This window comes from Odontesthes bonariensis, chromosome 8 (genome assembly GCF_027942865.1).
Source record: "Odontesthes bonariensis isolate fOdoBon6 chromosome 8, fOdoBon6.hap1, whole genome shotgun sequence".
NCBI classification, from domain to species: domain Eukaryota; kingdom Metazoa; phylum Chordata; class Actinopteri; order Atheriniformes; family Atherinopsidae; genus Odontesthes; species Odontesthes bonariensis.
Window position 1 is genome coordinate 11,450,899 of NC_134513.1, and position 15,255 is coordinate 11,466,153.

The following is a 15,255-nucleotide window of genomic DNA, read 5'->3' on the forward strand; positions in this document are numbered from 1 at the left end:
ACGACTCTGCCTTTCCTTAAATATCTACAACTTGAGAAGATTTGATCCCGAAAACTACAACACCAAGCTTCTTTCTGGCATCCTCTAATATCTCTAGCTTTACCTTTTCAGTAGATACCATTTGTGGCCACTAGAGGGCAGAAACGCCCTGCTCACAGCAAAGACTGAATCTGTGGACTGCAGCTGGTTGCCTTCATCATATTAACAAAATGACTTTGTAACAGATTTCACTCCATTTCAGACACAACGGGACAACAATCTTTATGAGAAGTTTCATCCTTAAAAGGTGTTTACCAGTTACTGTGCAGGTTTGAAACTGGTCCTACTTTACATCTTTTCATTGTAGTAAGCTCGGTTCCCTCTCTGACAGATGTGCCCATACTCTGATCTATCTATCTATCTATCTATCTATCTATACTGAGTAATGATAAGAAATTTAAGCTGTGGTAAAACTCCAGCATTCATAAGCTTAACTAAATCTGACAGTGTTGTTAAAATATTAATATGACTGCTCTCTTCCATAATAAAACCTCATTTGATAAAGATTTCCCACACTTCAATGTTCATACCGACTTTCAGGGTGTAGTTACAGTTTATGGCCACCAGATGGCAGTATAGAGACAGATGCAAAGAGGTTATCAAGCTAGCAAATACGCAACTACATATAACTTCCGGTAAGGATATAAAAAAATAAAAGCTTCCCATATAATGGAAAGCGCTTTTTTTTATCCTATATTTATGTACATAATAACGTACTTTTCTTAAGACATGTACTATTTTTTGTATACAAGACATTCCCAGTTCACATATTTGATGTTGGTTGTTTTGTTTTTACTTAGAGTCTTCATTTAGAAGACATGAATCTTGAATCTAGTTTTCCTTTTCCTGCCTCAGCTCATGTCCCACACTCCAGATACGCTCAGATCCACGAGGACAGCTCGCCTTCTCCGAAGACATTTTTTCAATCTGACGGTTCAGTTCATGGACAACATCTAAGCAGTTACTGTTTGGTCTCAGAGAAACATGTTGTTGAGGCGCACTCAGCCACCCCAGCAGCAGAACATCTGTCTGTTATGAAGGTACCAAACTAAACTGAAGAAACGGATAACAAGGAAAAAAACAAACAAACAGGGAGAAGTAGTTAAAACGTGGTCTTGTTTCGGTATAAGAGGTGAATAAGCCCAGTAACAGAAGCATGTACATTGTTTACATTCATACAAGACACAAAAGGCATCCGATTTTGAGAGACTATTTATTTCAAATCCAAATTCTTCTCCTTAGCTGACTCAGCTTTATCCTTCTGTTCCTCAGGGTTAAGGTGCCCCATGAGAGGCGATCAAACAGGCTTTAAACAGATGGTGGAAACCATTTGGGTGACCACACACAAATGACAACTTCTGTATCCCCATTTAAAAAGGGAAAGTTGAATGAATTGAAGTATATTATTTATGTGTGTTGAGATGACATTTGGTGCCATGTAAATAAGACTGAATTGTTTCCAGAGGGAAACAGTGTAGCTGTAAGTCAACAGCAGATGCTGGCAAACAATGCTTTTTCATCAACAGGAATAGACCGAGCCGAAGACGTGCACAGCAACTTGTGGTAATGCACGAGAACTTTTAATTACTGTTTAAATATTTTGTTTTTGCTTTCCTTGTTTGAAATGTTTAGGTTTAATAGTCAGCCCACAGCTGCAGAGGCCCCAGTTGGGGGTGCTGGTAGGTGAATGATTTTAACTTTGGAGGCTGAGATATTCTTCCACTCTGCTGTTTTGTCCATCCAGAAGCTTTTTCTTCATTTGAGTTGTTGGTTTCAAAATTTGAAGACATACTTGAGTGGAACCAGAAAAGGATTGAACTCCTTCTGTCCATCTGCCTTCCCAAGCTAATCTCTAATAGCTGGAGATATTCTTCCCGACAGCAGTTTGGTCTTTCTTGAACCTCGTCTCTTTTTTGGAGCTTTGGCCTTCAAAGATGGAACCTGGTAAAGACTTGAACTCGGTCCTTGAGACTTCCCAAACTGATCTCCAACTGTTCAGCTCTGTATAGGATTGTGGGACAGCCGCAGACATGTTCACAAGTCATCTTTTTCAAGTCAACTCTCAAGTCTTTGAGGACCAATAAGTCTCAAATGACTGCAGAAATTGTAACTTATTACGTTTTAAATAAACACTCGGGCAGCTAAACGTGGATGAGAACAAGTCAACCTGGAATTTATCAGGCGTCCCTGAAATAGTAAAAGTAGGCCATTTTTAAAGAGCAATTAGATTATAACATTAAGCTACATCCACGTAGACTTGGTTTAGCAATTCATTTGGTAACTGTTAACCTTGGCTACTTAACCAAAGTCCTTTGCAAATTTCACAAGCTGCTGCAGATAAATCAGCAACGCCGTGTAGTGAACAAAGAAGCCATGATCTGCATATAGTTTACACTGTTTACTTTGATTAGTTTGCTAGCTGTACCTGTCGATACACGCCAAGTTTCCCTTTCACATTACAGAGAGACTGACCTGTCCCTGTGCGTTTTCAGGTGCCTGATGAAGTTGGACGTAGTTGAGCCGGCATCATTTATCCTGATAACACACTTTGCAAGTGGCTTGTTTGCCGTCTGTGTGAGGTCAGTTTGAAGATTCTAACGTTACCAGACAACGCCGCTCTGGGAGTTTCAGCCAGGGAACCATTTTAAATCTTCAACCCAAAAAAAGAAAAAGGGAGGCAGAGACACAGTTTAGAATACAAAATATTATTTTAATGGTCCCAATTTACTTTAAACAAATAAACCAGCAGGTTAAAACTAGAAAACTAAACCAAAAATACAGGAAAAAAAAAAAAACCCACCCAATTACCCTTACCATGGCTGCATACCGGTCAGGCCGTTCCGGACAACCAGCGTGGATGGGAGGGGGAACGTGGGAATGAATACAGCCTACCTGTCACCACATGGAGCGGCGTGAAAGACGCCAGGACGTGACGTGACGTAAGCCCAGCTTCTGGCAAATGAAAGGCAGGCAGGTGCTCTCAGACCGCCTTTATACATCATTGTCAAGCAGCGATTGCCTGTTATCCGAAGTTTCCGAACCCAGCTGAAAGTCTAGGCCCAATCACCGCATACTGCCACAAACGCTTTATAACCAAATGTGACAGCATGGCACAGCTCTAGATGAGCTTGACGCTGCCATGGTTACAGTAGTTTTGATATCAGTGGCTGCACGCATGCGTGACGCTTTAGCGCTCAGCCTGCCATACTGTACATCGGAATGGATGAAATAAAGCTCAGAAACAATAATTTCATGAAATGAAGATTGTTTATGAGTCAAAGTCAAGTCTCAAGTCTTCTGAGGGCAAGTCTGAAGTCTCGAGTTTTTGTTTGTGCGACTTAAGTGCGACTCGAGTCCCCATCTCTGGACAGCCGCTGTTACGTGCGTCCACGTTCACTGGCGACCAGAAGAGGCCGCTCAGCTGTCCTGGTCAACGTACTGTGTGTGTCACATCCACATGATGTTGGACAGATAAATGTTTAGGATTTAGTCTCAAAGAGTAACGAGGACACATTTTCCAAGTAAGCTCTCAAATGAATGATGTGCAACTCTTCTTCGGAGATTCTACTGAGACGCAATCTATATTTTCTTGAAATCTGTTTTTTTTTTTTTTTAGAATAAATATAATCCATCACATGAATTTGTTGGGTCTATTTCATGGAACTATTTTAAAAGAGAGACAATTATCCATACTAAAAGAAAATCTGTGTGGCATATCAGGTGTTATTTTCATTATGGACATTACAATTAAAATGTACACCATTGTAATCTTAGTTTGCAATACAGCAAGGAAACAACTATTTTTAAGAATTTCTGTGTCAGATCAAGCTGTCAGAATATATTTTTAAGTGAATGCTTTTGTCTGTGTGACCCTCCAGCACTGGTCTCCTGAATGGCTTTCAAACATCCCCTCCTATCCACTCATACTACACAAATCTGTAGCGCCATGTTGGGACTGCAAACTGAGCAAACTAAAACCCTCCAATTTATGAAACCACAAACACAAGAGGGATAGTATAAATTCTTGCTAATGAGTTCTACGGCCCAGTTCAATGGGTACAAATGTCCTGGGTGATCTGATGAAAAATGGAGGTGCTAAAACAGGTGTAAACTCCCTCAGACTTAATTTCCTGCTTTCTTTATTTTCTGTCAGAGTGCAGCTAAGTACAAGTTTCATACGTCATGTGAGAAAATCATAAGATCATCAATTTGGAATTTAGCAGTGATGCTTCATTTTGGTATTTTCACACTGCAGTGACTAATGTTGGGACTTGACAGCATCTGTCAACTTTTCCTCTAACGGCATCAGTTTTGACATCCCATAGAAATTTTAGAAACTTAATCAGTTTTTTGTTTTTTTTACAAATGCCTCATGGACCAACAGAGCACAAAAGAACTACGCACACCTGTTACTGATTGAAATCCAAAGCTGGGCTGAGAAATGCCACAGGCGCAGCTGTCAACAAAACCCATCTGCACAGTCCCACACACACTCTTCAGGAGAGGACTTAATCAGCCAAAATAAGTGAAAACACCTGTGTTAGGGGATGTTATCACAGACTTGCACGAGCACTTCCCAGAAATGAAGGCAGCATGGCACCACCTTCTGGCTACAGTCTGTTATTTCATCATTTTTAAGCCAGCTTTGAATCCTATCAAGAAATGTAAAAGGACAAAAATAATCTAAAAGAAACAGTAACACTGTGGTAATCATTATATACGCATGCAGAATACATAGAGTCAAGCCAATGCACAATAAAGATGCTTACTTTGTACTGATATTTAATATTTAGACATAGGGCAACAGCCATTTTTACAGCACATTTTGCATAATTTATCAATACCTCCTGTGTACAATCACAAAACCATGACAGTAGATTTTTTTTTTCCTGTTTACTTACAAGTGATAAACCAGACAGGTTTTACAAGCATAATCTTTGTACAGTCAGCATACATCATCAATAGTTATAGGTTTTCTTCATAATCTTCCACTCTAGGACATTTTGCTCTAAGTCTTTCTCTAGCTCTTTCTTGATATTTTCTGTAATAATATCTGGACACAAAAATAGTATGAACCACCAACAAAACATGCAACATCCAGTGTGAGCACATTTAAATTCTCCTGCAACTAGTTGTTAAGATAAGACTTCTGTGTTAGACTCTGGTAAACTTTTAGTGTTTAGTGTGAAGGGTTGGGTAAATTTGGGCCCCTATAGACAGACAAAGGTTCCTTTTTCCATCGATCCACTGTACAGTGATCAAGAGATAAACAACATCCTGCTACCTCTATGATCACACAAGGTTTTTTTTTGACTGCTAAAAGACCTATTGCTCCCCAAAACCCAGTATAAAAAAAATATGTATTTACAAAGTTGGAAACAGAGAGGTGGCAACTGTGTGTGTGTGTTAACGTGTGTAATTCATTGTGTGTTACGAGAGATTTTCAAGTTGAAAGTTTTAGACAACACTTAAAAGAAGAGATATGCATTGGAACAAATGACATGCATGGACTTGGTATGAAGATGCTACACACACAAGCACAGTTATAAAATGAAGGAAAATCAAAACAAATACACACACATAGACTTTAAAACTACAGCTTCAGGTATAATGTCAATTAATAACATTGTTTTTTTTGTCAATTCTGATACAGAGACTGGGGAAAAAAAACATTTAGGGGATGTGCACAAAAAAAGGGATGTTTTCTTTTTCATAACTGTGTAGAATTTTTCATGTGTGTGTGTGAGTGCACAAGGGCAAAAAAGGTAGGTCTCTGAGTGTCAGCCCCCCTAAACTGTTGTAAACAAGCACTACATTGTGTATAAAAACAAAATTTCAACTGCTTTTCTGTACACCTGATATGCACTGTAAACAAATTTAATACAACATATGAAAAAGTCTCACAGGCAATAAATAAAGACTTGTATTGCAATACAAAATCATGTTAAAACAAAGAAAGAAAAAAAGAACTTTTAAAGCAGTAACCATTTTGTGGAGAACATGAAAAGATACAGCAGTGCAAAATAAAAGTCTCAGTGTTTCCTTTCGGGCAAGTCAAGATGCAGCTCCTACATCTTTACAGTGGATGTTGCATAGAAATCACTAAAATGTTAAGTGTAGTTTTACTGCTGAAGTTTGACTGAATATGAAAATGAACCAGTAGTATTGTCTCTTCATCCCCACAAAGCACATTTTTTTCAAGACAACATGGATGCACACAACTTCATAGACAGAACAGTGACAACTTGAAGAAGAAGATAACTTGAATATGAAAAGAAAAAAAATAAGAGCAAAAAGGTGGGACTGAACGTCAACATGGTGCTGTAACATCAGTGTTGTGTTTTAGGATGGCAATAGTGCTTATTCATGGATAGTTCCTGGCACATTTGTCTTGTTCACTGCAACATCTCCAGTGTTGCCTTTGCTTCATTTCATCTCTCTACTTTCTCACACTGATGAGAAATCTCTATCCTTAGCGGGATGTTTGTTTTACATTCTAAGCAGAAAAAGTGCAAAATGCCATAAAAGCCGCGCGTTCTTGTGTCGACTGCCCTCATGAACCAAAGCAAGACTGATGTAAGACTCATAACGTGCTGGTTGTCACAAAGAAAAACATGAAATCTCGCGCTGTCAATGTCTCACATTCTAAGGGCGTTGTGGATAAATAAAACTTCTATGTCACAATCGTCTAGACTTGATTGTCTGTGATAAAGATATCTATATCTATTTTTATACCCATGTTAAGTTATGACACTTCACTATATACAAAGTGAATTAGGTGGGGTTTTTTTTGTGCAGAACATATGGCACTACATGCCATATAGACTCATGTGCACAATATACTCTAAAGTGTCCAATTTGATACATATCAATGTTGATTCTCTATCAAACAATAATCACCATTTGATAAAACTCAGGTGAAAAGGTATTGGGAAACAAAGTCTTTGTTGATAAAATCAAAAACATGCTTGCCTATTTTTCTTTCTTAAACTGGAATGCTAGGTAGTCTCTCAGAATATATGCTTCTCTCCAAGGATAGACTTTTAAAATCATTTACTAATTGAGCAGAAGACAAATCATAGAGCTCTACACGGAAATCACAATACAAAAATAAACAAGAGGTCTCTGTAGCAGAGTCATAAATATCTCATTCCCAAAATGCTTTGAAAATCAATCAAATTCCTCAGATCATAATAAAGCAATGATGAGCGCACATTTAAAGAATCTTTACTGGATAAAACATCTGAATAAATAAATTATACTCTACAAGTGTGTCCTTTCCCTGTATCTATTAGAATTAAAGTCCCCCCTCTATGTAAATGACAGTGTGCAAAGTAATTGTGTTCATGTGTATGTTTGTGAATTAAAGTGTGTAATACCTGGTTTATTCCGAGCTTGACCTCTGAACTCAGCACCTGTGTTCTCCTCAGCCCTAGCTACACTGCCGTACACTTCATGTCTTGTAAACATGTGTTCGTTTTCTGTAAACATGTCTGCTCCAAATAATCATGCTGAGAGCATCGTCCAAAGCAATCCCAGCCCTGAAACAAAGGTTGAAGACACCACCCTTTCACCGAACAGCCGGACAATAAGATTAGTCTTACAGATGTTGAGACACAGTACCCCAGATGTATGACACCCCTTGCCCACCAAAATCAATTTCTTTAGACATAGCAGCCTCCTATGAGTGGATCTGGGCGGTGCTGGCAAGCAACTTGTGCCAGCTCACCACACGCTTGCGTAGGTCAATTTTGTCCAGCCACACGTAGGCCTCCCCGATAAGGGTCTTCTTCATAAACTTGCCACCATTTGACACGAGGAACAGCTGGTGTGAGAAGATCAGACTGCAGTAAGTCATATGAGTGACTACTTAAAGGAGTACACAAAGTTTATAAGCAACTGCAGTTTTAATTCTTAAGCCTTTTGCCCAATTCCACTATTCATGCGAAGCTTCTAGGAGTGAATTACTTCTAACTAGTATTATTAGTGATTCACCCCTAGATGCTTACACAAAAAAGTGGTTACAGTTTGTCTACATCCTTAAATGATATATTCTAGCTATATTTCTTTGTGTGAGTAAGCAACCAGTGTGACATTACCTGTAGTGAGTGTCCGGTTGGGTTCATACAGAAGCGGAAAGTTTCGTTAAAGGATGGCTCACGGTCATGACGACACACTCTGGTCTTCTTCTTGATGATCCTTTTCTGGGTAGCAATATTCACTACATATAGCTTCACATAAAGATCTGTGGAGACAGAAGCACGTATGTATGTATGTTTGTATGCATGTCATTCCCAGCAATCATGCCCCTGTCCCTAATATTTTGTGTTGCTGGCATCAGATTAGAAATAATCTGAAATTTTTCAAGGAAAAAAAATATTTCTCACTTTCATCATTTCATATATTATCTTTGAGCTATATGGTTTAGGAATTAGTGCGTTCGCAACTAGGGCGGCAGAAGACAGCACAAATTCTGGTTTGTTTGGCAGCGCCAAGCCATTAAGCAGAGATGAAGAGACAGTTATCTGCAGCAACTGCCAAATAAGGTGGAATGAAATTGTTAAATATTCCGAGGGGTTCACAGCTCTTTGCCAAGGGCATAAAAACATTGTGGATCCTGGCCAGTAAAAGGGCAGAATGGGACCTTTCAAGTTCCAATATTATCCGCTGATATTTTCCACCCCTCTATATCAAAACTGTGAAATAATGCTTTATGATTTATTTATTGTTTCAGTATTGAATCAACAAGAATTTACAAAAATACAAATATATATTTATTAAAAGAAGCTCATAAACATTTTGTGATGCCCCCACTCTATGTGCACACACCCAGTGATGTTTGTGAATAGGAAACCCATCCATAAAACGAGGATGTTTTTAATCTGTATATTGACAGAATAAATTCGAAGCCAACACCCAAACCCAACCCTTTTCATATGTTTTTAAATGGCTGTAAAGCAGCATGAAACCCTTCATGCAGATTGTTTTTTTCCATAGATTTGAGTGTGTCTTTTAAGACAAACATTTGCACAAAAAAACAAGATGTCATATACTAAATAAATAATGGGTAAGATGCGGGAAAAAAAACAGCAAAGAAACACACAAACCCTTCCAAAAGACGGAAACCTGCAACCAAAGCCATTATACCAATAACCTGGTTATTGTAATGTTATGAGAGGCAAACCCTGTGCTGCAGAGCAACTATATATTGTCAGAGGGAAAAGGTCTGTATGCAGGTCCCATCTGGAAGCAAAAGCAAATGAACAAATGGCAGGCAGCGTGGGTATTAGGAAGCTATTACAAGAATAGGTGCTGTGGGCAATCTGTGATTTACAAGGGAAGAATTTCTAATAGGGTGTGAACACCAGCATGCATGTCCTGTGATCATAAAGTGAGGCTAGCATGCAGTCTTTCTGAATCATAATGTATGGAGCTCTTGATGATTGTAAGATAATGATAAACTGTACTGTCATCAAGAATGGAACATTTCTTTCAGCGCAAATTTAGCTTACAGTTATTATGGATATTGAAACCATATTGTTTTTAATTTCCGGTCTGTGTCCATCTGTCTTTTTATTGATCTTTTATTTTCAATTTTCATCATATTTCCTGCTGTTGGTAATAAGCTGAAAACCTACTGGGGACACATCGCAGACCTTTAAGACTAACTGTTTTTTCTAAAAGGACTGTCTTAGTGGACGTTTTAGCCATGCACGTGTAAAACATTCAGTATATTACTGGAGACATAAATGTTCTGCATGAGAGTGTGGGCTGGGAAATGTTATACACCAGCTGTTCTGCTGGCATACACTCGGGGGTGTGTAACATGCAAGTGTTTGTGTGGGCTTTGCAACTGTTACATGTAAAGAAAAAAAAAAAGGTAATGAAAGAAATTCTGTTTAAATATGGCAGGGACTAAACAGGTGTACTGACAGAAATGAGGTGCAGCAGTGAAGATAAGGAGATCAGGGATAATTGATAACTGACAATGGTTGATAAAATTGAACCTTAGCAGTTTTGGATATTAAGCCATGAAGGCTTAATTTTTGTGTTTATCCAAACATGCATCACAGTGTGAATGTAATCTGTCATGCGTGTCAGTGTATTCTATTACCAGGCAGGTGGTCTGGAGACTTGAACTTGTAGGTGATGTTGCGACACTGAAGAATCTCAAGGACCAGGGTCTCACCCTCCGTCTTAATCTCTTTCTTCAGAGCAATCTTGATCTCCCCCATTACCTGAGTCTTACCTAAACACAAACATAGAAGGTGTCAAATATACACTGAATTGGTTTGAAGTCGACTATCAGCTAAAAATGTCTCTGTCGTCGGACCCAGTGACTTTTCTACCGCTCTAACAGTAAGAGGTGTCCTCTGTTCTGTCAGAGTTGCTTCCCTCTAGTGGACACTAAGATAACTAACATAATGAGTAAAATCAAACATTGCCTGCAAGAGGTCACATTTATTTGTTAACACAAATGAGGAGAAGTTATGAGGAGAGTTATGATGAGCCCTGCCAGGCAACAGAGTGAAAATGACAGTCGTGAAACATAGGTCAACAATACCCTGGCAATCGACAAAAGCACTCCATGTGTGCATGTGTGCGTTTGACTGTATTACTCATTTTGTGAAGACATGAATCAAAACAGTTGCAAAGTGAGATTCCACCTATGTTATGTGGATAAAAAAAAATGTATTTTACTGTATAACTATTACATTTTAGAGACTTGCTAAAGCTTTGCAAAGTGCTTAAAATATTCAACTGATAATCAAAACTGACTGCAGTGGCTCAACTCAGATTAATCCCAAAACTGTAATCTATTAGACTGCTCGAGGTAATTTATGATTGCACAAAAACATACGTTCATACAAAATATGCTTGTCCAACCTTCAGTGTCACTGTGTCCCATTGATGATTTCATCACATCGGTGCCATTTGGGATCTTTCCACTAGGCAGAGAAATGAAATGAAAAAAACATTACACAACATGTAATTTACAGAATGCAGTGGATTTTTTTCCTCTGTTTTATTGCGATGAATATGATGTAAAATAAAACATCATCAGATTGTCCCACCAGAACCCAATTAAACAAAGAGAACACAAATATTACATCATTAACTGCTCACTTCAGGTCCCTCTGCATCTCTGACTTAGCCTTTATTCTTTATTCTAACTCAAATATTCTTTGGTAAAAGTACTTGTGGGCATAGAGTCGTTATCTTGATGCATGAACATCTTTCTCTGATAAAGCTCAGTTCACAGACAGATGTTCTGAAATAATTATTTCATCATCATTACATCTCCTTTCCAGACTCTGTGCCTCTTATTTGTCATAGAGAGACATCTGGTTAAAACTGGTTTGATTCTTACTTCACTGATAGCTTCTAACTGATGCGGTTCCACTCCACAAGCATGGGAGAATGCACAAAGATATGCCCTTTATGAGGCTGTGACAAATTTTTGTTTTTCCCCAGATGCAGCAAACCTAATATAAAGCAGTGCTACAACTATAATTAGAAGTTTGGCTCATCTAGGTACACATCGGGGTGTTTCTGTTGGTGTGAAGCCCACATACAAACACACACACAATGATTCAGCACAGTTATATTACGCTAGAAAAAACTAATTATTGTGCAAGTCAAACCAAAACTGAAATTTTGAAATTAAAGTAAACATGGTAATTTGACAGAAATTGTATAAAATTCAGATTCTCAAAACCAGACCAACACACCCAGATAATGTGGTTGGAGTTTGAATCACTCCTGCCCATATATGCTCAAATACACTTAAATCGGCCCAGGCACTCAACACATACTCCAAAGTTATATATTTTTGTTAAAAAAAACAGGTAATCAAGAAGCAAAGCGTATGCAAATTCCCAATGAAACTGTTACTCATTCGCATTAACGTATATTTCTGTTTCGCATTAACGTATATTTCTGTTTCTTTTGTCAGACAGCTAAGCATGTCAGAAAGTGCAACTAAAAGATCAGCCCTTTAAGAAAATGTGCCAACTAGTGGTCACTGAAAGCAATTTCATGCTGTAGCTCAACACTGTATTCTTTTGTGTTTCTGAAAGCACGGAGGGTTATAGGTAATACTAACATATCACATAAACATATTCAAAATGTAAAACTACAATCTTTTCGAACATGTTCAAACTAGAAAAACTGACTTACAATCGGGGCACCTGGAAGATGGCACTGTCCACCTCGTTTGTCTCTCCTTCTTCATCCAATAGGCTGTAGGCACTGCCACTTAGTCCACTGTCCAATGATGCTGCTGTGACTGGGGCCTCACCAGATCTATAGCTCGACCGAGCTGTGCAGAGATACAACCACACGCATCACCATGAAGAGAAGGGAAAAAAAAACTTCACCCCTGTTAGCTCCAACATAAAAACTATGGCCAAGAAGGATTGGTTCACATCTGCAGTGAAAGAAAACCATTATAGTAATGTTAAAACTTCAGTTTATGCCACAGTCAGAATGGAAACGTATTTAAAGAACACAAGACTGGACCGTAATGAACAGCACACAAACACTGAGGACTAGCAACAAGCATGTGGACAAAATGTGAGTCTCTCTTAACAGTAATAAGTTTTAACATAAAAATATCACGTATATATGTTGATGCAGAGTACACAAGAGGCACAGAAATGCTACTGACATTGTTAGTTATCTATATGAAATATTAAGTGTTTTAATACTTTAAGCACAAGATTAGCTTTGTTTAAAGAGAATAATTACAGTTTCATATATGGGGTAGTTTTTTTCAACTATGTTTATGTCCTTTTCATAAATGTTTAATTTCCTGTTTACATACAAAACATTTAAAATGAAATGTTTTAGGTTTTATCTTTTCCTTTGTCAAAAAGCTGATCAGGCAGAGTGATAAAGTATGGATGGTGTAAGATGTGTGGATGCGGTGCAGAACAGGATCCATGACAACACGTCTTTCTTTCAGGCTACTCGACACAATATCACTCGCTGAATGCAAAAGTTCACTAATAACAGTTTGATAAAACCACAGGGAGCCCTGAAGCAGCAGTGCTAACGCCCAGTGAGTCTTATCATAGCTTAAGACACTTATTTCCTGGTATTAGTGAACTGTGTCAGTGGCCATGAAGAAAGTGTGCTTCGCTGCATGAATCACTGGTGATGTGGCTGAGTGCAACTTTCTCTCTGCCTTCCTGTCCCTTTTTTTTTAGCTTATAAGACTCCGCTCTTTCTTTCTGCAGGTGTGCGTTAGTAGTATCGCATCCTCTCTTTCTCTCACTCTCTCTTTCTCTCCTTGCTCCATCTGTGCTTCAGTCACACGACAGAGGGGGAGACTCTTGGGCAAACTCTCACCTCCGGTGCTCTGCGGCCTCTCCTCTGACACAGCTTTCCTGAGGGTCAGGTGTCTGCCGTCTGCTCTGCTCCTTTTGGCCGACACAATCGATGGCAGGGCAGGGAGCCAGTCAGACTGGGCTCTCTGAATGGTGAGCACGCCCACTACGCTGTGTCTTTGGTGCCTCAGCGAGAGGCGGCCTCTTTGGCCTGGATGTGTTTGTTTTCACAGACACAGGTCAGATGTTGTGGGAGGGGAGGCCAACGCCAGGGAACAAAGTCATGGGGTCGCAGTTCAAGATGGAAGGAGGGAGGAGCAAGATGGAGATTCAGAGAGCGGTTTATCTTCACCATGGTAACCAGCTTGACTGTCAATCACATGCAGCCACGGTGTGTGCAGTGCACATTTACCCCTCCCACATAGCAGGGTGTGCAGCATCTACTGAGGTGCATTGTGAATCCGGTAGTTGTTAAAACAAAAAAAAAGGGTTGTGGTGGACTGCATGCACAGCCTATTTAGTAGAGGAGCTTCAGAAAAGCTGGTCGTGGTTTTTGTAGCAACAAAAAGGAAATCATAAAAAACGTCCAGAAAACAAGATAAATAAAAATATAAAAAGAGGTTAATGATAAGAGAGGAGAGGGACTACAACTTTCTTCTGTTTTAAAAGTTAGATCAATCATCCTCAAATATTCAAATATCTGGTAGTAGAGCCCTAAGATGTTTTTCTCTCAAACTAATTTTTCTCCATTAAATTAACTTTGTATTTGTAGCAAACAAATGTTCTGAGTTTGCTCGTTTTGCCATTTGTGAGAGTTAGAATATTCACTTTGCATGCATTTAAAGAGTACACTTCTTCCTTCTTCATTTTTACCACTGTTGCCCTTATACTGATCCTAATTAATGTTAACAAACAAAAACTACAGTTAGGAATAAAAAAATAGTTTTAATTTCATTAAGACTAATTTTTAACTCCCAATTACATTTTCAGTCTTGACATTGTTTGTTTATATCCTATTTTATATTTTCAATTGCAAAAGGATTTCTAATCGTTAGAGCAGACCTTTTATGTGCGACCTAATGCCTCTTTGGGTTCATTGAAAGGAGGTCAAACTTAGGAGGGACAGTGTGTTACTGTACAGGTGAGGTGCTGGCTCTGAACACTTGTGACTACATATAGAGGAGAAGTGATGAAAAGCTGACACACTGGATAAACGGGAGTAAAGGACCAGTGAGTGTAAGGGGTGAGAGGTAACCAAGAGTAAAAAAGAAAAAAAGTAAATGACAAACGAAAAAAATAACTCAACAGAACGTAGAAGAGATGAGTGGAAGGAGGCCATGCTGCGTGGGCTTTATTTGCGTCTTGGTTTACTTGGTTGGAGGCGTTGTGGCTGCTGCTGCTGTGACTGCTGTTGGGCTTCGCCCGTTGCTATGGCAGCGCCTCCGCTGCTTCCATTGTTGCTGTCCTGATGGTGTTGCCGTGAGGCGCTTTTGCTGGAGCGTGAAGTGCCATGTGAGCGAGAGTGTTGGCTGTGCCCGTGGCTGTGGCTTTGGCTCTGTCCCTCGGACGGGGAAGGCTTCGATGTGCCAGGACTACTGTGAGATTTCTCGATAGTGGGCACCTGCGTGTCTAAAACAACCAGATTCACCAAATTACCAAAAAAGCTATCTTCTGTAGTGAACTTAGAGGCTGTTACCTGCTGTGTAACTCCTTGTGGTGAAAGACTCACTGGCTACTGAGATATTGCATTTAGCCAGATTGGAACTGCCTTATCAAGTCCATGATCTTCTACCATTCTCATTAAATTTGAAGTTACTTTGATGCTATTTTTGTTCAGTAAGGGGAGTATTAAAAGCCTTCCATGGCCATGTTGCCCTCTGCATTA

At 39.2% G+C, this 15,255-nt stretch overlaps 1 protein-coding gene across 4 annotated transcripts in view; it reads right to left on the reverse strand.

The window, feature by feature from the left end:
- Positions 1-4,804: 4,804 nt before the first annotated feature.
- Positions 4,805-15,255, reverse strand: part of pcloa (piccolo presynaptic cytomatrix protein a) — a 67,815-nt gene continuing 57,364 nt past the window's right edge. For 3 of the 4 annotated variants that reach the window (XM_075471709.1, XM_075471708.1, XM_075471707.1), the window contains 6 exons: positions 14,742-14,999; positions 12,220-12,361; positions 10,927-10,988; positions 10,154-10,288; positions 8,139-8,284; positions 4,805-7,864 (listed from right to left, as the gene is read on the reverse strand). In XM_075471709.1, coding sequence (XP_075327824.1) covers positions 7,721-7,864; positions 8,139-8,284; positions 10,154-10,288; positions 10,927-10,988; positions 12,220-12,361; positions 14,742-14,999 — 887 coding nt within the window. In that variant the 3' untranslated portion in view covers positions 4,805-7,720. The remainder of the gene's footprint in view (positions 7,865-8,138; positions 8,285-10,153; positions 10,289-10,926; positions 10,989-12,219; positions 12,362-14,741; positions 15,000-15,255) is intronic. The other variant, XM_075471710.1, reaches the window with a different exon arrangement.